Here is a 24,305-nt window from a genome sequence, read left to right on the forward strand (position 1 = left end):
CAAAATCTTACTTTAGATTAAAGTAATCTAATCTTACTTTAAGGCATAACATGCACATTGATGCAACATTCTATGAACACCTTGTGTCTTTTCAAAGTGTGCTGAAACAATCAAATTATCGTTCTGTGTTGTTTCATGTTCACATCTATGTTTAATGTCTGTTCTGTTTGTGGTAAACACGGTTTCAAAATAAAAATGCGGTTTTAAAATAAAAGTTAAAAACTTGCATTAATAGTAATATAATTTAAAATAGATCGAACATCGAATCGAATCGTGACTTTAAACTCAAAAAATTAAATCAAATAATTAAATACCCCTAGTAGCGAGGTATTTAAATTCATCATATTACAATTTTAGCAAATTACAAAAATTCTTTGCAATTTCAAATCAGCAACATCTTGACATCATGTATTCCAACTTTGAAATGAATTGGATAAATTGTCGAGAAGTGTTTCAAAATTGATTATGTCACAACATGTGTCCAAATTATCTCACTTTCTGTTGGGCGTGGCTAATGGAATGTACATATGCAAGTTGTTTGTATTGAGGAGTTACACACACCTACCAAATGTGGTGTGTGTAGCTAAACCAGTGATTCTCAAATTGGGGTACGTGTACCCCTGGGGGTACGTGAAGGTACTCCAGGGGGTACGTGAGATTTTAAAATATACATATCGTTTGCAAAATTTGCAATACATTTAGTCATTGATTATTAAAATTGAAAATGTTCAAAATATTTTTTTCCAAATGTTTGAATTTTGTATGTTTATCAGTTCCAAAGTTTAATAAATTAGACACTGATGGCACAGTATTTTTTCTCAACTAAAAATGCTTTGCGCTGGTTAGGGGGTACTTGGCTAAACAATATAGCCTACATCACTGAAAAAAGGTTGAGAACCACTGGCTGAAACTATGCCAACCACAAGACTACTGTATGTGATATAAGGGGGCGATATGGAGTCCCTAGGCCACACCAGGGGCCAAGCCTTTGTCCATGACAGCTTCATCATGATAACTTTTGTGTGTGCCAAGTTTCATGAGTTTTCGCCAATTGGAATCACCTCAAAAAAGTCAAATCAGGATAAGACAAATTACGACTAATCCTGCAGAAACAATAGGGCTGTGCACCTCGGGTGTTTGGGCCCTAATAAAAAGGAGAAAGAAAGTGAATATCCTTCACGATTCAACCTCAAGTGGTGGAAAACTCAACAGTGTGCAGATTATATTAAACGCGCAACATTTTCGACAGATGTAGATATAAGACATTTGATTCACGGTCTGAAAGGGAGCATAATTTTCCTGTTACTAGGTTTTTATTTTTGTTTTAATTTTTTTTCCCCAGTCACTTCTGTTGGGCTTGTAGGCTTATTTCTCTCCCAAGATCTGGCAACACACACACACACACACACACACACACAAACGCACGCACGCACGCACAGAGAGAGAGCGAGAGAGAGATATATTTCATTTCAGAATAGATATTGTGTGTAACCTGCAGATAGACTTTCATCCACTCCTACAGGAAACAGTCATGCAACATTATTTATGCTTATAAATTCATTACAAATGTTGTGTCTCCGTTTGACAACAATATAGTTAATCTAAAGAGTTAAACTTCACTGGTGTGACGTAGGTATTCGTTATCAACAAGGCATGTGATTGCGCGCTCCCGAGGCTCGGTCGGTAGCGAGCACAATTTCGCTCAGCCTACAGTCAGTGCAGATTCAACTCACGGACAGAGACGCAACTCTTTGTGCTGAAGACACTGTGTCGTGGAAGACTAATGTTGTGACCTTCGTCTGAACGGCGTTTGGATCCCCTTGCATAAGTAGACATTAATAGAGTTTCTATCTCTAACATTAATCTGGAATTATAGTCAAGTTTTCTGGGATATTCACATCAGATTTGCAGGACAGCCACGTCCTTTAGGAATAATAGAGCTAGGTGTTGCCGTTTCACCGCGGTGGTCTGGGAAAACCATACTCATAGATAGGTTCCAGCCCGGCATGGATGTTGGTGTTGGCACTGAAAAGAAAAGGTACGTTACTCTTTGAGTCTTATTACTCATAATTTTGACTGAACAACTTCACTCATTTTGTAGTGGCTAATGTGTGGTGGTAGCTGGGATTCAAGCTAAGTCGCCATTTTGAAGTCGGCTAATGTTAGCCAAGTTAACGTACCTGCACAGCTTAACGTTAATCGTTTGTTGGTGGCCAAGCAGTCGCATATCGCTTAAATGTTAACTAACGGTCTCATGCTGCTTGCTACATCAAGTTTTACAACAAGTTTTAGGTAGCAAGAATAACGGTGAGCTATCGTTAGCTTCTAAGTTGTAGCAGCTAGCTAACGTTACCTAGCAGCTACAACTGTCAGAAGAGGTTTGAACATCTTGTCAGCCCAATGTTTACCTGACCGTGGAAATCTTGATTGAATAGAGATAGGGTAGATTACTTAACTTTCGATTTTGTCTTTGCTGCTAACCATGAGTAGCCTAACTTAGCCAGGTAGTCCTAGCTCGGAAACACTTTCTGGCTTGGACACCCTTTTTGATAGCTGGCAAAGCTAAATTCGCCCCCTGTCAACGTGGTGCGCAACATGCCGTTGTCTCATACCACAGTGGATGAAATATATGTTAACATTCAGTTATTGTCACTCTGTCTGTCACTTGACAGCTTTGCAAACAAGTCACTTAGATGGAGATGTATGTTCAAGTGTAACCTGGTTGCTTTGACGTTCGTATTTTTTTTGTGCAACACATCACACTACAGGTGTATGACAGTATGTCTACAATTATCATGGCCGCGGATTGTGACGTTATGCTAGAACTAAATGTTATTGTACAGCGGGGAAAATAAGTATTGAACACGTCAACATTTTTTTCAGTAAGTATACTTCCAATGAGGCTATTTGCATGAAATTTTCACCAGACATTAGTATTAATTCAGATAATCCACCCATATTAAAAAATCCAAACATTAAAGTCCATAGGTAGAGTTATGTTCAATAAAGTGGAATGACACAGGAAAAAAGTATTGAACACGCCTGCTGAAATTTCTTAAATACTTTGTGGAAAAGCCTTTATTCATAATGACAGCCTCAAGGCATTTCCTGTATGATGAAACTAATCAGTCACATTATTCTGGTGTGAGTTTGGCCCATTCTTTTAAACAGGAAGTCCTTTAATATTGAAGATTTCAGGGGTCCCTGTTCCTGAATCCTGATCTTTAGTTAACTTCCAAAACTGTTCAATTGAATTGAAGTGAGGGCCTTGACTTTCTTTCTCTGAAACCATTTGAGAGTTTCCTTTTCTGAATGCTTTGGATCATTGTCCTGCTGGAAAGTCTAGCCATGTCTCATCATCATCATCCTGGTGGATGTAAAGATTCTCCCAGAACAAAATGACTCCATTCATCATTCCTTCAACTGTATGAAGTCTGCTAGTACCATGAGATGAAAAACAGCCCACACCATGATGCCACCACCTCCAAACCTCACTGTTGGTAGGGTATTTTTAGGGTGATTCACAGTGCCATTTCTCCTCCAAATATGGTGTGTAGTATGACATCCGAAAAGTTACATTTTTAACCAGAATACATTCTCTCAGTATTTCATAGGATTGTTCAAGGAAGTTCGGGATGAGCGTGCATAGAGGCCATGGCGGTGGAGTGCATTACCTATGATTTTCTCTGTAACAATTGTACCTGCTGCCTCCAAATCTTTCCGGAGAATTCTCAGAGTGGTCCTTGGCTCTTGGGCTACTCTTCTGACTATCCTTCTGACTTCCTGGTCAGAAATCTTGCAAGGAGATCCTGTGCATGGTTAGTTGATGATGTAGTGATGTTCCTGAAGTTTTGAAGTGCATCTCTAACCAGTTCCATTAATATGTTTTGCAACAATAAGGTTGCAAAGATCTTGGGAGGGCTCTTTGCTTTTACCCATCATGAAATGTTTCTTGTGTGACACCTTGCTAACAAAAACCTTTTTATAGCCCACCAGTGTACTAACCCAGCTTATATCAATTTGTACAGATAGGAGGGATAATTTCTTATCCCTCCTATAGATTCCAGTTTGTTCCTTGCCATTCTTTGCGTTTGTGTACTGCTTTTTTTTTAGCGTGTTTAATACTTTTTCCCTGTGCTATTCCACTTTTTTACTCATAACACTACTTTTAGACATTAATGTTTGGATTTTTATATATGTGTGGATTACCTAAGTTAATACTAATGTCCGGTGAAAATTTCATGTGAATAGCCTCACTGGAAGAATACTTACTGAAAAAAAGGTTGACGTGTTCAATACTAATTTTCCCCGCTGTATATTGTTTGTTTGTGACTGTGACAAAACTGTGACAAGACAAAATGTACTGAATAAAAAATAATTGTATTAATTTCTCCCAAGATGTAACTGTCATTGACATGTAAGACCTACAGTCAGCTAGCCTAGAAATCTAGACGCACCCTAGCGGCAGCAAATATAATTTGCTGCCAGGGCTAGTCTAGCAACTCTCCGTTGGCTTGTGATCTGCAAATTACATTTGCTGCCATGGCTAGTCTAGCAACTCTCCGTTGGCTTGTGACCTGGAAAAATTAAACTTCTATCAGGCCAATCAAATCGTGTATAAAGACGTTAGGCAGGCTTAACATAATGATTGATGGCAGAGTTGCAACGGTGTTGGCTTGAATTCCCTGTTACTTGAAAACAAAGATGGATGTTGCTGTTGGCGAACAGCGTGACACGAGTTAAGCTTTTTTAAGTTGGCAAAAGTTTGAACTAGCCAACTAGCTCCGCTGGTGGGAAAACGCAAGGGACTCATACCGCTGTCCTATTGCGTGCAGAGGGAATTTGAAAGACAACCGATTATCCTGCCCCTCGGACTGAGCACTGCCAACGGTGAGTGCCCAGACCCTACATTTTAATGTGGGTCTGGCTCGTCAGGCTAGCAGTCAGCACCTAGACAGATACATTTCATTAAACTACAACTTGTAATTTTTCATTGAAATAGACCTACAGTAAACACCTTTTGTACTGTTTACTTCACCAAATAGGCAATACAATACTTTCTCAAAATGTGCCTTAGACCCATACTTGAAGATCCGCACACCGGAGAGCTCCCATTTAAGTAATTGTTTTATTGGTAACGTTTCAAGCCCTTACGGCCCTTTCTTAGACGAAACCGTGCTTGTTCAACTTAGATCCATACTTGTAAATAGCAACACAGATCAGGCATGGCATCTCTTATGGATAATGAATGATTGCTGATGGAAGAATTGTGCAAAGTAGTTTCACGCAGGTGTATCAGAGATTCAGACTTATGCCAGGAATCTCTACCACCTGTGAAAAGATGTTTTCCTTTTGTTTATCACGGGGAAGCCAATAGAGTTTGGGGTATTTGAATGACATCTGTGTTAACTGTTTTGCAAAACGGTGTGTGAGAAATGTGTGAACCCAATGGAAATCTGTGAACACATTCACAAGAGATGACTTCAGCTGTGCAAATAAGGTGTTAATGAAGACCAAGTAGATCCCAGTTTCTTTAAGCAGGTCAAAGCAATCGAGAAAAACTGTAATACACAAGATGACCAAGGGTTAAGACATCGTTTCCCAACCTGGGGTCAGGACCCCGGATAGTTAGATAGATAGATAGATAGATAGATAGATACTTTATTGATCCCTAGGGGAAATTCAAGAGTGGGGTTGGTTGAGATATTGGGTGTCTTACAATTGACCAGTACATAAAAATGTATGAAAACTCCCATGATATTTAAGTTAAGTAACTAATCAGATCTTTCGTTACAATCTAGCTATGTAAAAATAAACGTAGACATCCCACGTGAGATCATTATGGGTAATAATGCTTGATCAATGTTCCAAGCAAAGTAGCAAAATAACCAGTTAGTCAAATAAATGGGGAAAATGCAGCAGAGATGAGATGTGCTCTCTCTCAACATGATTGGGGTTGCCAACATTTTGTGACCTCAAAATAGGGTCACCTGCCAAAGGTTGGAAGGTTGGAAACCCCTGGGTTAAGGTAATGTAATTTTGTTTTTAAATTGGGTCAAGTAAGGGGATGAAATGGACAACTCCAGAGATCACAGATCAAAACTCTCTAGCTTCCCCTAGCTATCTTCATATCTGACTCACTGCATTTCATTGACGTCAGACAGACTTCCTGTCTTTGCATGTGGCAAGATATCCGACCAGAAAAATGCTGGCACAATCAACACTTTCTGACTTCGCATCTGTCTTTTACTTCCTTGAAACATTTCCATCTCTGTTTTTTCCCCCGTGGACCATCATTGGTTGTTCCAGTCCTTTGTTTCGAGGTTAGACTTGATCTGATTGAACTTCAAGAAAAACTATCGACCTTTATATTCTTATATATAAGCTCATTGTCACATCACATCCTGACATTGCTCTGAATTTATACCTAGGTTATTGTAAATTATTCATACCTAGGCTATTACAACTTATTTGTTTGAAGATATCCTATTAAGGTCAGTTTTGCAACTTGTATGTCTACGGTGTTTTTGTTTTGGGTTAATCTGTAGCTTGAGTGCTTACTGGCCATGATCTTTTGATTATTTTCCTTCTGTCTCTCTCTAGCTTGCACACACACACTCTCTCTCTCTTTCTCTTTGCACATGCACAACCCTTGCGCATGCTTATGTTATGCAATGCACTGCATCCAGATCTGGGCTGCCTGAAAGTCCTAGGAAGCAGTCCAGGCTGGGGATTGGCCATCGGAGTGTTGGCTAACAGCCAACGGGGGGGTTGGGTTGTCTGCGGAGGAGTGGTGATGTCTAAAATGACCGTAGTAGTAAGGGATCACATTTGATTGCCACACACACTTGTTGACTAGTCTAAGTTGAGGCAGGTTTGACTCTGATGGTTGGCCTTAGAGCTAGGTTGATACTAGCCATCTGAAAACCACAGAGCTTTGTTGTGGCAAGACTGTGAAACCAATTTCCTCCATTGCTTTTTCTATACGGTCAACAAGCAAAATACAGCGCTATTTCAAAACTTCTTTGCCAAGTTAGCTGAGGTTTAGGTTTGAAGATGTAAACAGTAAGTTACTCTTCCACAGTACAGTCTACATGAAGGATAGGAACACTAAGAAGGAAGACCCTTTACCCTGCCAAGGTATCATTAACCTCAGTTCAACAGACAAGGACACCTGGAAACTGTGAAACGGGCTAGCCTAAATACGTTAAAATTAATTATTTAGCAGATGCGTTTATCCAAAGTAACTTATGGTTATGGTGTTTAGCAGACGCTTTTGTCCAAAGCGACATACAAATAACAACAATATAAAGTTAAATTTAACAGTAAACAAATTAAGGAAAATTAAGAAATAATATATAACAATGTCAATTCAATCAATAGCCTAATGAAAATAAATAAATACTATAATATACAAACCATAATGCATAAAAAAACGCTTAATGAACCAAGTGTATGTTGAACAGATATGCCTTTAGACCCCTCTTGAAAGACCCAAATCTATCACAAGAACGGAGAGCACTGGACAACACCAACAAGGATCCACTGATCCACAAAGAGTCTTGAATTTGACCTAGCGTTTATGGTTGGTCGACACAACATACACTCATCAGAAGACTGCAGTGGGTGGTTGGGGATATATATCTTGATCATTGAATTAAGATAGCAGGGAGCAGATCCAGTCAGTGTTATAGGCCAAAGTGAGAGATTTAAATGGCTAATATAGGGAGCCAGTGGAGAGTAAGTAGGAGAGGAGTTACACGTGTCCTCTTTGGTTGATTGAATACCAGGCGTGCGGCAGCATTCTGAATCAGTTGTAACGATCTTACTACACAAGCAGGTAGGCCAGCTAACAGAGAATTACAATAATCCAGCTTGGAGATGACCATGGCCTGTACAAGAAGTTGTGTGGAATCTTGTGTCACATAAGATCTTCCTAATGTTGTAAAGGATAAATCAACATGTCTTTTGTATGTTAATTATATATTTTTTTGTCCAAGAGGAGTTGCTATCCTCTGGTGCGACTTGCTGCATGAATATACATCTGGTAAAGAAGTTCACTGAAGTGCCACGAGGTGGTTACAAGAGTAGGGGATGAAGATGACTTGGTCTGCCTTATGTAGATATCAGTGGAGTAGAATATGTGCATTGAGAAAGAGCTGAGTTGAAGTTGGGTCGGTAGTGTGACCTATTGCCCTATTGCCCTCATATTGACACCATTTGGTTCGTCATTTTGTAATTGTCGAAAATCCTCACATTTCAAAATACAGCTGGGGATTGACAGCCATGTACAACTACAGTCTGCATGTGGATTTGCATCAAAGTCAGCTGCACAGGAAATGACTGTAATAGACACTTTTCGCTTGATTATGATGCTGTGGAAAGACAAAAAGTCCAAATTTGGATGAATTTCTCTTAAGATGCTTTCAAAGAGTAGTCTTGGCATAGTTTATTGACAGCAATAAAAAAAGACCTTTTTGTAGTTTATAGTTTACTACTCTTATTGGAGCAATTTACATGCTTAAAGGACAAAATGAATGAGACCTTTTCTTTGTGATTGTGGTCCAGTGGTGGCTTCCAAATAAAAAAAAACTAGAGGGTGGTTACGTTGCTTCCAGTGGCTGCTACCATTGTGCCCCTAAGAAAGACATTTAACCTGAGGTGCTCAAAGGGGACTGTAATTACAAGGGCAATTAGTTAATTGTAAGTTACGCTGAGTAAGACCATCAGCGAAATGACAATAGTTCCACCAGATAATAGAAGCCACCAAATAGGCGAGCAGCAAGTTCTCATGGGTTCTCAGAATGGCTGCAGTATACTGTTCCCCTTATACCAATTGATGTTGCAGTCATAATAAATAAAGAGTTAGGCTGGGACAATGTTTCTTTTTATGATGCAATTTATTCTCATGTTCCCAGTAGGCACGTGAGGACATAGTTTGCCAGTTTCCTGGTCGGACTATACAAATGACTTGACTTCTGGTAAAAAGCTGTAGGTAAACAATGGGTGTTAAAGGATACCTTTCCATTTTTAGACAGCCTTTGTAGTAACCTCAAGAGAAAAGCGTGTGGCATTTGTCTGGTTTGCAAATGAACTCAGTGACTTGTAAGTCCATTCTGTGTGTTATTGTCTTATTTGCTTAGTTCACACAAGTGTGTCTTTCATAAACAGATGGTAGAAGTTCAAAGCAGCACTTAAAAGATTTAGGCCTAACTGATGAGGCTAATCATGTTTTATGGGACAAAAGATGGTCAACAAGATCCCATAATATAAAGCAAATATTGAATATCTTAGATCTTGACAAATGTGGTAACAGAATTCAAAACTTCTGTGGCCCGAATGACTGGTTGGAACATGAGCAGTTGTGCTGGAAATGGAACATAATTGAGGTTTTGTAGACAGTGTTTAGTTGCACAGATGTTTCATCAGCCATGCATGGTCAGCCCCTAAGGTTTACATTGCTGACCTGTTGCAGTCAAAGAATAGTTTGTTTTTTTTTCCATGCGGCTGAAATGGCAAATGCCTTTTAAAAAAAAAAACGAGATCTAATTTGGCATCATGTGTAGTGACCAGAATGTGAGAACATGTGTATACTATCAAACGTGCGAGCGTGTTTCATAATGTTGTTTAAATGTGTCACACTGGGAAGTGGCAGTGTTGAGAATGCGTGTATGATATTTAGAAACTTGTGAAGATTAGGTCGAGTTGTTAGGTCGAGAGTTAAATCCTCTGGTATTGGACCACTCTCTGAGATCAGAGATCTGTTGCTCACTGCTCTATGCTGTGACATGGTGGTTAAAGCTGCGAGTCCTCAAGTGAGTGTCGCTCTCAACCCCACCCCAACCTACTGAGTCAAGATCAAGGCTGTGCAGGCAGCTCTGAACACTGTGGACCACTTTCCTCTACATGGATTAAGCCTAAGCCTAGTCTTAGACTACAAACAAACTTCAGTGAAGATCCCCTTTTAAAAAAAAAAACCTTTAGTGTACTGGTGGACTAGTTAATTCATCTAGGGGAAACTGGCCGTGGGTGTTGCGAAATGGAGGATTTGAAAACTGGCAGAATAAAGGAATAAAGCCACTGACCAGTAAGCTAATATTGTCCAATAGGTAACTTGGGTTAACTGCTTGACATACTGAAGCTGTCATTTGAGGTTGTTTTATGACCATATTGAATTGGTCACCTTTTGGACTCAAGACCGCTTTTTAAATACATGGCTGGTGGCATTTTTTTTTTTATTTGCTGGTCTTCCTAAAAGCTTCCAAGTCTTTCCGTCTGTCTGTCATTGTCACAATGATGCAAGGCCTTGTCATCATGTTGTCATTTGTACCAACTGGGAATACATTGTTGAACAGTGGTGTTGCTGTTTATATAGATGGGTTGATTTCTGTCAATTCGACAGTTGGTTTTACCATAGAAGTACAACATTGAGGAGGAGTCATTCACACATCTTCTTGCACACACACACACACACACACACACACAGAGAAAGCTCACTTCTCAGTGTTAGGACGCGCTCCATGTTATTTTTGACACGCTGGGAGTCAAAAGCAGCTTTGGCTGGCGCGCACTCCACTCTGTGCCGTTGGCGGCAGCCCAGCGAGTGGAACTGAGCGCTGTCCTGTCACTGTGCCGTGCCACTCCCTCTGCCTGGAGCCAATAGCGTCGAGGTCACTCGTTACTCTGGTCCCTGGGCCGCAGCCAACAAGTCTGCTATGTTATGTGTGTAATGGCAGTACACGCCCCGATTAAAAGGCAGAGAGGGAGAGAGGAACTTAGCTGACCTTCTAGAGTGAAGTTGGTGTTTTAGTTTAGAAGTTCTGTTGTTCAGTTTCTTCTTCTGTCCTGTAGTCTTTATTGTTTGTTTAGTTTTTTCTTCTTTCGTTTGGCATTTATGGTTTGTGTTTTCTGTTCAGCTGATTAAAATAAAGTGAATTTGCCCCCTTACACCCCCCCCCCCCTCTCTCTTTCTTTCTCTCTCCCTCTCTCTCTCTAGGGTGAGCTCGGAGCGCAGGAAGGAGAAGTCCCGCGATGCCGCCCGCTCCCGCAGGGGCAAAGAGTCGGAGGTGTTCTACGAGCTGGCCCACCAGCTGCCCCTGCCCCACAATGTGACCTCCCACCTGGACAAGGCCTCCATCATGAGGCTCACCATCAGCTACCTGCGTATGAGGAAGCTGCTTAATGCTGGTCAGTGCATAGCGTATCACCCCACCACACTTCAATCCTAGACATAATAAAAAGGTATCGCTCCATGCAGTTTTGTTCATTGAAGATAATGGTTTGGCATTCTTTAGATCAATGATAGAAGGTCCTTGATCCCGGCAAAAGATTTTTCAATCTCAGCAGCCAATCAAGTTGCATCCATTGCCTCCATGCTCTTAATGCCAATTGTTGGTGCTGGTCCCAGCTGTCCCAATGTCTATGCAATTGTAGGTGAGCAAGCATATTCTGCTTGTTGTTAATGTCACAAGCGATACCAGCAGAAGGACTGGTGGAGGTGATAACATAGAAAACATTTGAAAACAAACCATCAAAACAATAATTTGCCTCAAGAAAGCCCTATGCAATACTTAACAAATCTTTCTTGATTCTTCATGTAAATTTGCCATCAGGGCTAGTTCATGTTGCTGAAAGAAAAAACCCTAGTGCACCCTAATTTTTGCTTTAACCCAGGGGTTCCTTTAAAAATAATTTTAGGTCTTAATAAGTCATATTAACTTACGGATTTTCCATACAAGGTCATAAACAACTTTTAGTCACGTCTTAAATTTATATGGTCGTTCATTCATTGGTTCTACCATCGCCTTTCCCCCCGAGAAATGTGGTCATTCATTTATTCATTCATTCCGCTTGTAGTTCTGTCTGAGGAGTCTGGGTGTTATCACAGCGTTTCAGAACTACAAGGTCCATGCAGCAGTGCAGCAAACAGACTTGATACAAAAGGCTTTAATTGCCAGATATTCACAGGAACCCGTGCAAACTCCAAATACTGTATGGCTATGCTAGGTGAACGATTCCCCTATTACAAGTTTGTTTACCATCAAATTGACTTTGTAAAGGTTATATTGAGGTGAAAAAAAACTTGCATAGTGTACCTTTAACTTCTCTGCACAGCTTACTCGTTGCTAGGTACACAAACCTTTCTGGTCGACTTTACTGAAAGCAGTCTAGCAGTTGCAGACAGTCTAACAGGAAGTATGGTTTCTGGTGAAGCGACCATGTGTTTTGGTGTCATGGTTACTTTGGTGATGTTTTGGTAATAGGGCTGCATGATTTTAGACAAAATATCAAATACTGATGGCACCTGGCGGTTTAAGGAAGTCCCTAAAAAAAATAAAAAAAAAGTATTCAAAACAGGAACATCCTGCCATCCATTCCTTTGTTTGTCCAAGGAGGGGGCCGTGTTTATAAGCATAAACAGCAAGGCGGCTATTCTGATCCCTGGGGTTCAACCCAGTGTTTACCCAGATGCTCTTGATGTTGAAACTGACACTCCGTCTCTATTCTGTTATTTGCCAGGCGCAGATGTGGAGGAAGAGGAGTCCGAGTTGGACAGCCAACTCAACGGGTTCTACCTGAAGGCTCTGGAGGGCTTTCTGATGGTGCTCTCTGAGGACGGAGACATGGTCTATCTCTCGGACAACGTCAGCAAGAGCATGGGACTCACGCAGGTAAATAGGTGGTCCTCCTATGAACTGAAGGTGTGCCCGTCTTCACCCTGACTGAATCTTCATTTAGTGTACTGTATGTCTTCATGCTCCATCATTAAATGCTTTCCCCTCAAATTTATTTTTCTCTTTCTGTTTTACAGTTTGATCTGACGGGGCACAGCATCTTTGACTTTGCACACCCTTGTGATCACGAGGAGATGAGAGAGATGTTGGTCCACAGAACAGGTGAGTCCATTATCCCACCCACCCAGATGACCCTGAAGATCATTAGATCAGTGTTTTTCAACCTTTTTTGTGCCATGGCACACTTTTGACACTTAAAATGTCCCATGGCACACTAACATCCTGTGTGAAGAAAAAATAAACATACCATACCCTACAATTTCAAATAATACACAGATATGGCCTTATTATGGCTTCTATGCAAGACCTGCTCAATAAAACAAGTGCCCTCTGTTTCATTTGTAGGTGACTATATCTAATTTAATTGTTGTTATGAACTGGATACATGATGATTCTGTGAATACTGGATATGGGGCCCCCGTTGTACAATGCCTGCATACCACAAATAGTGCAATCATACAATCAATGAGAGCATGTGGTTATACATTCTTTGAACAGTTGCTTTTCTGGACCAGTAAGTGACATTTGGGTAATTTTCTGCGGCACACCTGATGATCTCTCACGGCACACAAGTGTGCCCCGGCACAGTGGTTGAAAAACACTGCATTAGATACTCTCAGGCTGATTCAATGGGCCTGATAGGACGTGTGGTGTTGGAAGTGACCCATCTCTCTCTCTCTCTCTCTCTCTCTCTCTCTCTCTTTCTCACACTCCTTTCATCACCAGGCAAGAAGGGGAAAGAGCAAAATACAGACCGGAGCTTCTTCCTGCGCATGAAGTGCACGCTTACCAGCAGAGGCCGCACAGTCAACATCAAGTCTTCCACCTGGAAGGTAAGAGTTTAGCCTGAGAACCTCAGCGCACAACGAATGTGCTCTTGCATATCAGTCTGGACACTCTCCAAATGAAACGGATTTCCAAATCTACAAAATCTACAAAACCGCTTATTTGGTATGGGGTGGGCTCTAAGAGACTGAGGAACTCAACGCAATTCTCAACTGAGAGTTGGCCTGGTGTTAGCCAGGCTCCTAATCAGGTCCAAATGGTTCCCAGATGAGTACCCTTAAGGCTAATTCACACTACCCCGACAAATGCTAACACACACATTACATCCTCAACATCTAACATTTAGTTGTTTTGGGAATTTGGACTGGTGTGTTAAAACCATTAAGAAGGTGTTTTGTTTATTTCTCCCATTCTACCTAACAACCACTTGTAGAATTTTGAGAATGTTTTGTAGTTTGTTGGAACTGATAGTGTGGTGTAGTGAGTGTAGGTGCCATTGGAAAGTGTAAATGAGCTGCAGTCTTCTTGGCTCGGGCCAGGTGAGCACCTGAGTGGAATGGTACAGTTAATCCTCTTGACCAAGAGCCAAAGAAATCTCCCGCTATCATGCATTGTTGGGATCGGACAGGACAGGACAGGACAGGATCGTGGAAGTGGGGGGCAGAGCAGGATTATCTGGGTTTAATCTCAGCGCATACCTGGAATTACGTCACTGCTCCCCCTCCCTTTTTTCTCTCCCTCCCACTCTCTGTCCTCTGCCCTCTGTCCTACTCTTTGGAGGCGTGTGTGTGTGTGTGTGTGTGTGTGTGTGTGTGTGTCAGTCAATAGTTTGCCCCTATTGATTCTAAAGACCCTACCCAGTCCGTTTAAACAAAGCGCACCATGTGGAAGACATTCCCTGACTTAACACTGCAAACAAACTGCAGACAGCCCTCCGACAGAGATCAGAAGAATGAAAAGGGTGGATGAGGTGGCGGTTGGCGGAGGGTCAGTTCCTCCGATACCGCGGATCCCCCTTGAGATGTCTGACTTGAATTGTTTTCAGTCATAATAAGAGGAACAGACGGACCACCCCCGAGAGTGTTGGGATTCCGTGCCGGTGGCAGTGTCCGGCCAGGCGCTATTGTTTCACTCGGTACCCTCAGGGCCCCAAAGCCATTCTCAGGATGCATTGCTGATCATGATCCGAGTTTGCCACCATCTGCATATGTGATAACTGTTTTGTACTAAGGAATAGAGGTTCTCAACCTATATTCCTAAGTACAAATAATGGCCATGGCCGCTGTGGGCACTGTGGCCTTGGTGCCCTGCATGACGACTTCCCCCTTCTTTCCATGTACTGCTTTGTATCCGACTGATACAGCGATTTTAAATTGTAGCCTACGGCCTGTCAAAAGAATCCAACATTGAGCAGCCAGAAGGCAAGGCAAGAAATTTAGATATTAGGCAGCTTTGGAAAACAATAGCCCTAATGCAAGCTGCCATGGATCCATTCCTTTATGTTGAGGCAGTGAAGTGAAGTAATGTTTTCCATAATGTGTTGTTGAAAACGTTAACGTTAATTTATCGGATTCTCTCACATTAATGTGAGGAATTCTTTAAACACTACCCTGGCATAGCGTAAATGTTATGACAATATATCTCGCATAGCCTTGCCTAACGCTATATCCCATGTACCACATCACATGAAAAAGCTTTTTCTCAGCTTTTAAATGATGTCAGCCACTAGTTGCTAGAATAAACGGTATATTCTTCCCAACACAAAGGTGTAAAGCATTCCCCTGTACAATTAGCTGTTCCAAAATAATCCGGTTTTGCAGCAAATTTCTACATGCATGTGTCCAACTTTGGGCTTTTACAATGTTTACAATGTGCTTAAATGATTTAATACAGGTCAAATACAAAATACTTAAATGATTTCATAACAGGCCAAATACAAAATAAATGTTAAATATAGCCTAGATATCTGTAAATATTCAAATCAGACGATTTACAATGCTATGTAGGCGAATATGTCATTTTTTTGTAATGTTTCATTCAGTGATACAAGTCTACTGCTGTGAATAGGCTAAATCCAACTTTGGTCATTTATATGTAGCCTACTGTAGGTTATGTTTACTTTGGCTTTGGTGCCCTGACGTGTGGCCTTTGTGCCCCCAGCCAAATATGCCCAACCAAAGGCCAAGTGGCTTTGCCCCTAAAATTAGGAAATTCCAAGCCTGTTCTCAACCTTTTTTGGGCTAAAGCACACCAAAGGTCAAACCAAGCAACATGGCACACCGATGTATGGTTACTGATTATGAAGCATATCACATACATTATTATAGGCTGTAACACGAGTGTTTATTTTTAATGGGGAATTGATCAGTCGCCTATTTGGCAACAATGCTAAAAATTGTGTGAAAGGTCATGTGATTTTGTGTGAATGGTCATGTGATCTGTGCTTCAGATGCCCTCCCCCCCTTCTGCCTAAGTGTCCCCTGCAGACAATATTAGGACATTGCAAACGTGCATGTGGTTGGAGAACGTATTGAAATCAAAAACGTAATAGTGTAGATAGCCTAAGATACTTGACCCAGAGTTCTTTTGAGATCAGTGGCGTGAATCTTGTGATATCTGGGATTTTGACATTGGCCAATGGTCTGTGCTGTCACCTTTTGATGACCTTTGCATCCCCCCCCCCTCCCTTCTCTGGCAGGTGCTCCACTGCATGGGTCATGTGCGCGTCCAGGAGTGTGAGGAGGTGTCCACCGACTGTGGCTACAAGGAGCCCCCACTCACCTACCTGGTGCTGATCTGCGAGCCCATTCCCCACCCGTCCAACATTGAGGTGCCGCTGGACAGCAAGACCTTCCTCAGCCGCCACACCCTGGACATGAAGTATTCCTACTGCGACGAGAGGTTCGTGCGTGCGTGTGTGTGTGTGTGTGTGTGTGTGTCTTTTTCTCTGGTCCTTCTCTTTCTCACATACCCACACAGTCTCTATTTAAAAGTCTCCACACACCCAGTGGCAGTGGTCTCAGACATGCATTTAGGCATGTAGTGAACAGCAGGGGAAGTTCAGAGGAAGCAGGCCATCTGTCTATCGTCTGCCCTCATCGCTCTCTACAGTCATACTCTCCTGTTGGGTGGAAAAATCAGATAACTGGTGCGTTGTTGAGTCCCATCACGAGGCAGTTTCTAAAGAAAACCAAGGCGTTCGGCTTCCTTGTCTCGGTGCCTCTCTGCTGTGCATACTCTCTCTTCCACATCAGATGACAGAATTTGCAGAGGAGAAAAGATTGTACTTAGCCCTGCTGGTGACAGCAGCTTGGCGCCCCCTAGAGGTGGGGGAAAATACCGCAGCAAGGAAGCGGCCATCTTGAGTCATTTCCTTTCACTGTTGTCAGATTGCAGCGTTATTAGTTGAATAGGTCTTAAAATACACACACGCACATCATGTCTGGCAGACACTCAATCCTATTCTTGGCGCCTGGTGCGAAAGCTCCCATAACAAATTCTCCTGTGTCCTGTGCTGTCTTTAGGATCACAGAACTGATGGGCTATGAGCCAGATGACCTGTTGAACAAGTCCGTGTACGAGTACTATCACGCCCTGGACTCCGATCACCTTACCAAGACACACCACGACTGTAAGCACATTGACATAGACATCCAGTAGTGAAAGCAGCAGAGATTGTATTGGGTTATGACATAATAATATTGTGCCAAGATGCTCTGCACTATTTATAGTGGAATAAATATGTTTGCTAAATGTGGATGAATCAATAGTTATTAGCAAAGTAATATTAATAATAAAATGAAATAAAAATAATATTACACACTACAACCAGGCCATCACAGATGAGGATACCTATAAAGATAGGAATCAACATCATTTAAAGGAGTTACACTGTGGTAACCGGTGGTAATGCATTGTAATATATTCTCATTTGCCATTTTATTTTTGCATGCAGTGTTTGCCAAAGGCCAGGCCACCACTGGCCAGTACCGCATGCTGGCCAAGAAAGGTGGCTTTGTGTGGGTGGAGACCCAGGCCACGGTCATCTACAACCCCAAAAACTCCCAGCCCCAGTGTATTGTGTGCGTCAACTATGTGCTGAGGTAGGCAGGCCACTCGCTCACTAACAATCTCAGTGATTTGGCAAAAATGGACTGAATTTGTCAATATGATTGTGGTGTTGGAAGTTTTTTTTTTTATTATTGTTATATTTCATATGAAATTATTCATAGTAATTTGATATAGTTATGGTGTACTGATATTTACTTATTTTTCTCATTTGCCTTCTCTGGTAGCACTTCCCATCAAATCTTTGTTTTATATGTGTGTTTTCATGTTCCTTTTTCTTTCTCTCTCTCTCTCTCTCTCTCTCTCTCTCTCTCTCTCTCTTTCTCTCTCTCTCTCTCACTCTCACTCTCACTCTCACTCTCTCACTCAGTGGCATTGTGGAAGGCGATCTGCTCCTGTCCCTGCAGCAGACCATCACAGAGCCCAAGACTGAGAAGGCGGAGAAGGAGAAGGTGGAAATGGACAAGGAGGAGGAGGAGGAGGAGTTGGAGGTGAAAATGGTGATGAAAAAGACCTTGAAGGAGGACGAGAAGGAGAAGGAGAACTCTGAGCTGAACATCACCAAGCTCTTCATCAGCCACAGCGAGGAGGGCGACTCCGATAGCCTCTACGAGCAGCTGAAGGCGTCCGGCTCGGACCTCACCCTGCTGGCGCCTGCCGCTGGAGACACCATCATCTCACTGGACTTCACCGGACCCGGTCAGAACCCAGAAACCCCACACACACACACTCCACTAAAGACACCTGTAGAGAAATCACCTGTCCTCTATAGCTCTTATCACATGTTTAGTATGACCAGTAGCTGGTAGACATGTTCAACAGGTAACTTTGCTGCTGTTCAAAACTATGTCCTGGCAGACATTTTGAAAACTCGAACGCTGTTGACAACGGGTGAGGAGTACAAAAACCAGGAAGGTGGACTCATCTCATTCTTATGTTTTTAACCCACTCTTGACAAAGTTATGGGTCTTTAGGAAAATGGTCGAAGGTTTGACCCCTGAAAGATTTCTTTCTGTGGGACGAGGTACATTTGGGTACAGAGCAGTGAGGCGCCCAGTAGTTGAACCCCTCAGGCTTGTTCTGTCCTTCGGGGTGAATAAGGCGAATAATATTATGGTAAGACGGTGGGCGATCAAATATTGAGTTTTTGATAAATAAAAAAAAACACAAAGCAAAAAAAACAAACATGAAATGTCACTTTTCATTCCCCTCTTCCTCCTCCAACAGTCAACGTGTCACTTGATCTGTTTGTTGTTGTTGTTGTTGTTGTTGTTGTTGTTTGTTTGTCGTCCTTTTGTTTGACCGCCTGTGCCTCTGCTCACAGACTCTGACCTGCAGCTTCTGAAGGAGGTGCCACTGTACAACGACGTGATGCTTCCCTCCACCAGCGAGAAGCTGGCCCTCTCCCCCATGACCTCCCTGGAGTCCTCTCCGTCACTGGCCAGCCCCCTGACCCCTGACACCGCCACCACGGCGACCAGCCCGGACACCAGCTCCCCAGAGGTACTTGGCCCCCTCAAGCTCCCCGAAGTCTTTAGTCTGCTTGTAAGACTGTTCAATTACGTAATATCGCAGGAGGTCATTAATGAGATTTAATGAGGTGGAGAACATTCCCCATTTGCTAATGGTCGCTATCCACCATTCAGCCCAAAGTACTGAAAGTAAAGTTGTATTGTAATGTACATCTGGTTTAGTTTGACTCCTGTTGATGGGAACAGATGTGGTTTAAACTCGTGTTGTTTATGTTTCTCCAGCCCAGTAGTCCCTTGAATTACTGTTTCACTGTGGACCCAGACATCGGGGCTGAGTTCAGCATGGACATGGTGGAGAAGCTGTTTGCTATCGACACTGAAGCAAGAACCCCATTCAGCACTCAGGTATGTACAAACATGCCTATTCTACCAGTCTCTCTAGTCATTTCAGTCATTGTTATTGACTCCTAATCACTTAATATTCATCTAAATTACATTGCAGTATATCCAGTGTTATCACATTTATTGGTTAAATATTGCAAAATGTCACAGTGATATGTCACTATAGTCTAGCAGATGGCATTAGTCATCACTTGACACAAGTTTAGATGAACTGCTCTTCAAAATCTTCATTGCACTCGGTTCATGATGCTTAATGCTTTTACCATCTTCTAACATTTTCTTTCTGACTGTAATAGCCTTACATAATAGGCTTACATAATAACAGACATGTTGTTAACATTTAGATGGTTCTCAGTGGAGACACTGGAGCAGGGTAGGAATTTCACGGCGGCCACGACGGCCATGGCCCTCGTTGCCCCTTGCGTTGGCCGTGATGCCCCTTTGAAAATCAGAGGTTTACAGGCCACTGTGGCCTTGGTGCCCCTTTTTTTCAATATTCTGGTTTGCGTCTGACTAATAGCGTATTTTATTAGCCTATGGCTTGACAAAATAATCTTAGGATTTACAGCGCAAATTAATGTGGTCTTTTACGCAGTGGTGAAAGTGACAGCGCACGGCAAGAAAGAAAGTGCGTCCAGATTCACCCATTTTTCTCAGTTGAACTACTTGGGAAGTAGCCTACTCATCATATAGAAACCACAAGTATCACATCACATGAAAGAGCTTTTTCTCAATTTAATGATCACAAAATGCCTTAATGATCACAAAATGCTAAGCATGCATCTATTCTAGGCTATTTGAGTTTCTTAAAGCTGAGCTGTGCTTAAATTATTCAATACATGATTTCATAACAGGCCAGATATAAAATAAATGTTAAATATAGCCTAGATATCTGTAAATATTAGATGATCAGATGATTTACAGTTCTATGTAATAGCCTATGTAATGTTTTATGTTTTTGTAATGTTTCATACAGTGATGCAGGTCTACTGCTGTGAATAGGCTAAATACAATTTTGATAATTTTTATAGCCTGTATACTGTAACTTTGGCCTTGGTGCCCTGACATGTGGCCTTTGTGCCCCCCACCAAATATGCCCAAATGAAGGCCAAGTGGCCTTGCCCCTAAAATGGTGAAATTCCAAGCCTGCACTGGAGCGTCTAATGTTAAAACGCAATGACCTTTTGCATGATCCCCAAGCTACTCCCATGTCTCAGTGCTGTGTGACGGCAGTCGTTCGACTTGGGTTCAATTCCCAACCCACCATTGCGAGTCTGTGTCACTTTGGATAAAAGCGTCTGCGAAAAACCAGTCAACTTGAGCTTTAATCTTTAACTTCATGTTAAAGTCATAGAAGTGTCCCAACTGCGGGTTGGGAATTGAACCCAGGTCGACCGACGGCCTTCTCGCAGGTTCTCTGTTGTTGAGTCTGTGTCACTTTGGATAAAGCATCTGCTAAATACCTTTAACTTTAATGTCCATATGTCAGTGTTGAGAGGCAGGCCTCTAACATGCTCCCTGTGCTCTTGCAGGACATGTGTGATCTGGACCTGGAGATGCGGGCTCCCTACATCCCCATGGACGACGACTTCCAGCTCCGCATCCCGTCGCCCCTGGAGACGCTCCCGGTGGGCAACCTCCCCATGGCCGACATGAGCTCCATATTCCAGCCGCTGCCCTCCGACACCTCCTCCGACACCTCCTCGCTCTCTGCTTCTCCCTCCTCCTCCTCCTCCCCCTCCCACTCCACCTGCTCCACCGCCGCCCCTTCTCCCGGTGTCAGGGTGGGGAGGCAGGAGCCCCTCTCTCCCGCGCCCCTGCACATGCTGGTGGAGGGCCAAAGCACCCCCAAATCCCCGCTGCGCGCAATGCATCTCCAGGACTCTGCCTCAGACGTGCAGGTGCGCAGCCTCCTAGACCGGCTCGAGGCCAGCAAACTCACCTCCAGGTAACGGCACATAATGGTTTGTCAGACAAGGGTATTTAATCGACTTAATCGATTATTCGTCAATTATGACTTTTTTCATGTATTTGTTTTTTCAGTTGAATTATGTTTAAAATTCAATTTTTATTTACTGTTAATTGTTTAAAGTTTAGAAAATGGTTAATGTTTCCAAATTGTGGCACCTCCTATCTTCCCTTTGCTCACTGTTTGCCATGTGTGTTTCAGAATGTCAGCGGTGGACCAGTCATTATCTCCAAAGATGCAGGCTCTGCAGAACAACCAACGCAAGCGCAAGCTGGAGACCACCACACTGGCCCAGGCAGTCGGACTGGTCAGTCTCTCTCTCTCTCTCTCTCTCTCTCTCTCTCTCACTCTCTCTCTCTCTCTCTTTTTCTTTCTACCACTCTCTCATACATTTACTTTTTTTATGTAAATTGTATTGAAGATGTGAGGCTTGTGATAAAAAAAACACAGATAAGCGGTTTCCTCAGGTTTGAAATAGTGCTTTTCAAAGTAGGACAGTGAAGAGTGACTGAAGAGAGTGGACAGAGAGGTGGGGTGGGAGTGGGACTATGAAACGGCCGTGGTTTGGATTCAAAACTCGTGCCCCTGTGAGCACTTGGACCCAAATGTGGTCTTAATGCTATTGCTAGCACCACAGCTACCACCCTTCCGTAGCCTTCTGACATTGTCCTGTCTTCTCTCCCAGGGTGCTCTGCTGCAGAGTGTGGACAGCGCCTTAACGACAGAGTCTGGCAAGAGGGCCAAAGTGTTAGAGGTGAAGGGCTCCAGTGTGCTCGGCGGGAACAAGACCATCCTCATTCTGCCCTCTGGTGAGTGAAACTTAAACAAAAGCACAACAATTCAACAACAAATTGCTTCACCTGTATGGTGCTGTTTTAGACCTATCCAGGTGAACTCAGTCATAGTTATGCACACAGATATAAGTTGATGGCCATCAACTAGATTGGTGGTACCAACAGACTCGTACACAGAGCAAACCTCATACCTTAATAAACTTTGCTGTGATTTCTGTACATTTCGAGGAAAGTAAAGTGACTGGTCTAACTGACTCACTGTCTCTTCTTCTCTCTTTCTCTCAGACGTGGCGAGTCGTCTGCTAAGCAACTCGCTGGAGGCGGGCGTAGCAAATGGCCTGCCTCAGCTGACACGTGACGACTGCGAGGTCAACGCGCCCATCCAGGACCGCCACCACCTGCTCCAGGGAGAGGAGTTGCTGCGGGCGCTTGATCAAGTCATTTGATTGCTCTCCTGCCCCCCTCTCTCTCTCTCTCTTTCTCTCTCTCGCTCTCTCTCTCTCTCTCTCTCTCCTGGCAATACAGGACACTTCCACAACTCCCACCCTCCTACCCGCCCTAGAACTGTGCCCCAGATAGCAACCCCCCCTCCCTCCTTCCCATCTTTCTATTTATATTTTCTATACACAGTTCTTCTTACACGCCTGGCAAATGACTTGCTACTTCTGTAATTGTTCAGACCCATCCCCACCATTCCTACCACCCCTTCTCCCATGTCCCTCAAACCCACATCCAATCCTACCCTCCATGCGCGCACACACACACACATGTCTCCCAGAGGGAATCAGAATGTAGAGGGCACGATTGCCTCCTGATTGTGGAGACCCAAAGGGTCAGGGATGTGGTGTGTTTGTGTGTGTTTTTGTATATGTGTGTTAATGGCGTCACACAGTGGCATCCAACTTAACCGAGTTTTTTCAAAAAACACATGTCCAGAGCACACACCTCTCACATGGTGACCACCTCCCCAAAGATGCCCCTCCCCACTCTCCACCCCCAACCCCCATCCAAAATAAAACAATGTCCCTTGTTCTCAAGCAGTGTGTTGCTACAGTCGCACAATTATCTATTTTCTTAAAGAAAGACAAAAACAAACAAAAGCAAAGGATACCAGCAGTCCATGCAATATACAAAAAAAAGGATTGTAAAGGATGATTACTTTTAATGGAAGATTTGAACAATTTATATTTTCTCTCTGTCTGTCTGTCTCGTTTTACTTTGTTGGCATTGATGTTTTTCAGTGTTCTTCTGTAGCAGTTTAATGTTAAGAGTTTTTTTTTTTTTTTTAATGTATGCCAACATGCTACTCTAAGGTTTTTTAAAAAAAGAAAACATTTTACCATGTCGCTTTCCATTCATAATCTTCTTCCATCATTGCGGTCCAGTTCACAGAGATGCACGAGTGGACCGTTCAAAGATTAAATTGCAGAATTAGGTTTGGCAAAAAAATGGCAATGTAAACTGACTGTTAAAGGGAAATCAAGAGTCACCCCAAACCATAGAGGGTAAAAGGCGATACCCCTTTTCCCAGTTGGTGAGTTAGGCAATGTGTCATAAACACACATTTCGGGGATAGTTTAGAATTCCCAACTCTATTTGTAATAGATGTCAAGAAGGCTTGTTTTTGTTTTTTGAAATCATGCTTTATTAGGGTGCATTGTAACAGGTTTGTTGATGTGTTAGACTTTGTCAGCGTATGAATATATATCAATCGTACAAAAAGGCAACTCCGCTACCATCTTTTCACCTTATTCATTACAGTTCTCGGGCAGATAAAAATGCATGTATCAAGACAAGTTCTTTCCTACTGTGTGCTCATCAAGATCATCTTGTAAGTAACAATGTTAGCGTTGTTAACTGCAGCTAGATAATTTTGTCTTTTCATATTTTAGAAATGCTGTTTTCCTCTGTGATGCATCATATTGTAAGCCTTTGTTTTAATTCATCTCTGCACCCGTATTCTCTTAACACTAAATGTATCGTTTATTGCATCATCAGTAAAGGACAATTGTGGACCAGA

The 24,305-nt window shown here is 42.6% G+C and overlaps 1 protein-coding gene across 1 annotated transcript; it reads left to right on the plus strand.

The window, feature by feature from the left end:
* The first annotated feature begins 1,721 nt into the window (after positions 1–1,721).
* hif1ab (hypoxia inducible factor 1 subunit alpha b) lies at positions 1,722–24,305 on the plus strand. Its single transcript, XM_076271777.1, has 15 exons — positions 1,722–2,038; positions 10,997–11,187; positions 12,520–12,671; positions 12,812–12,896; positions 13,521–13,627; positions 16,279–16,481; positions 17,105–17,211; positions 17,536–17,683; positions 18,019–18,347; positions 18,973–19,151; positions 19,403–19,525; positions 21,055–21,470; positions 21,693–21,798; positions 22,177–22,300; positions 22,571–24,305. The coding sequence occupies exons 1-15, from the start codon at positions 2,007–2,009 to the stop codon at positions 22,729–22,731; spliced, it is 2,463 nt and encodes an 820-aa protein (XP_076127892.1). The 5' UTR covers positions 1,722–2,006; the 3' UTR covers positions 22,732–24,305.

This window comes from Alosa pseudoharengus, unplaced genomic scaffold (assembly GCF_046254945.1).
Source record: "Alosa pseudoharengus isolate Yale_2024_CS ecotype anadromous, Long Island Sound unplaced genomic scaffold, YU_APseudo_1.1 YU_APseudo_1.1_scf_7, whole genome shotgun sequence".
Classification (NCBI taxonomy): domain Eukaryota; kingdom Metazoa; phylum Chordata; class Actinopteri; order Clupeiformes; family Clupeidae; genus Alosa; species Alosa pseudoharengus.

Excerpts from the sequence above, each read along its gene's own strand:
- hif1ab (XM_076271777.1), top strand. The coding sequence starts at position 2,007 with ATGGATGTTGGTGTTGGCACTGAAAAGAAAAG. Across the intron at positions 17,212-17,535 it reads TACCAAGACACACCACGACT|TGTTTGCCAAAGGCCAGGCC; the intron begins GTAAGCACATTG and ends TTTTGCATGCAG. Across the intron at positions 21,799-22,176 it reads TGGCCCAGGCAGTCGGACTG|GGTGCTCTGCTGCAGAGTGT; the intron begins GTCAGTCTCTCT and ends CTTCTCTCCCAG.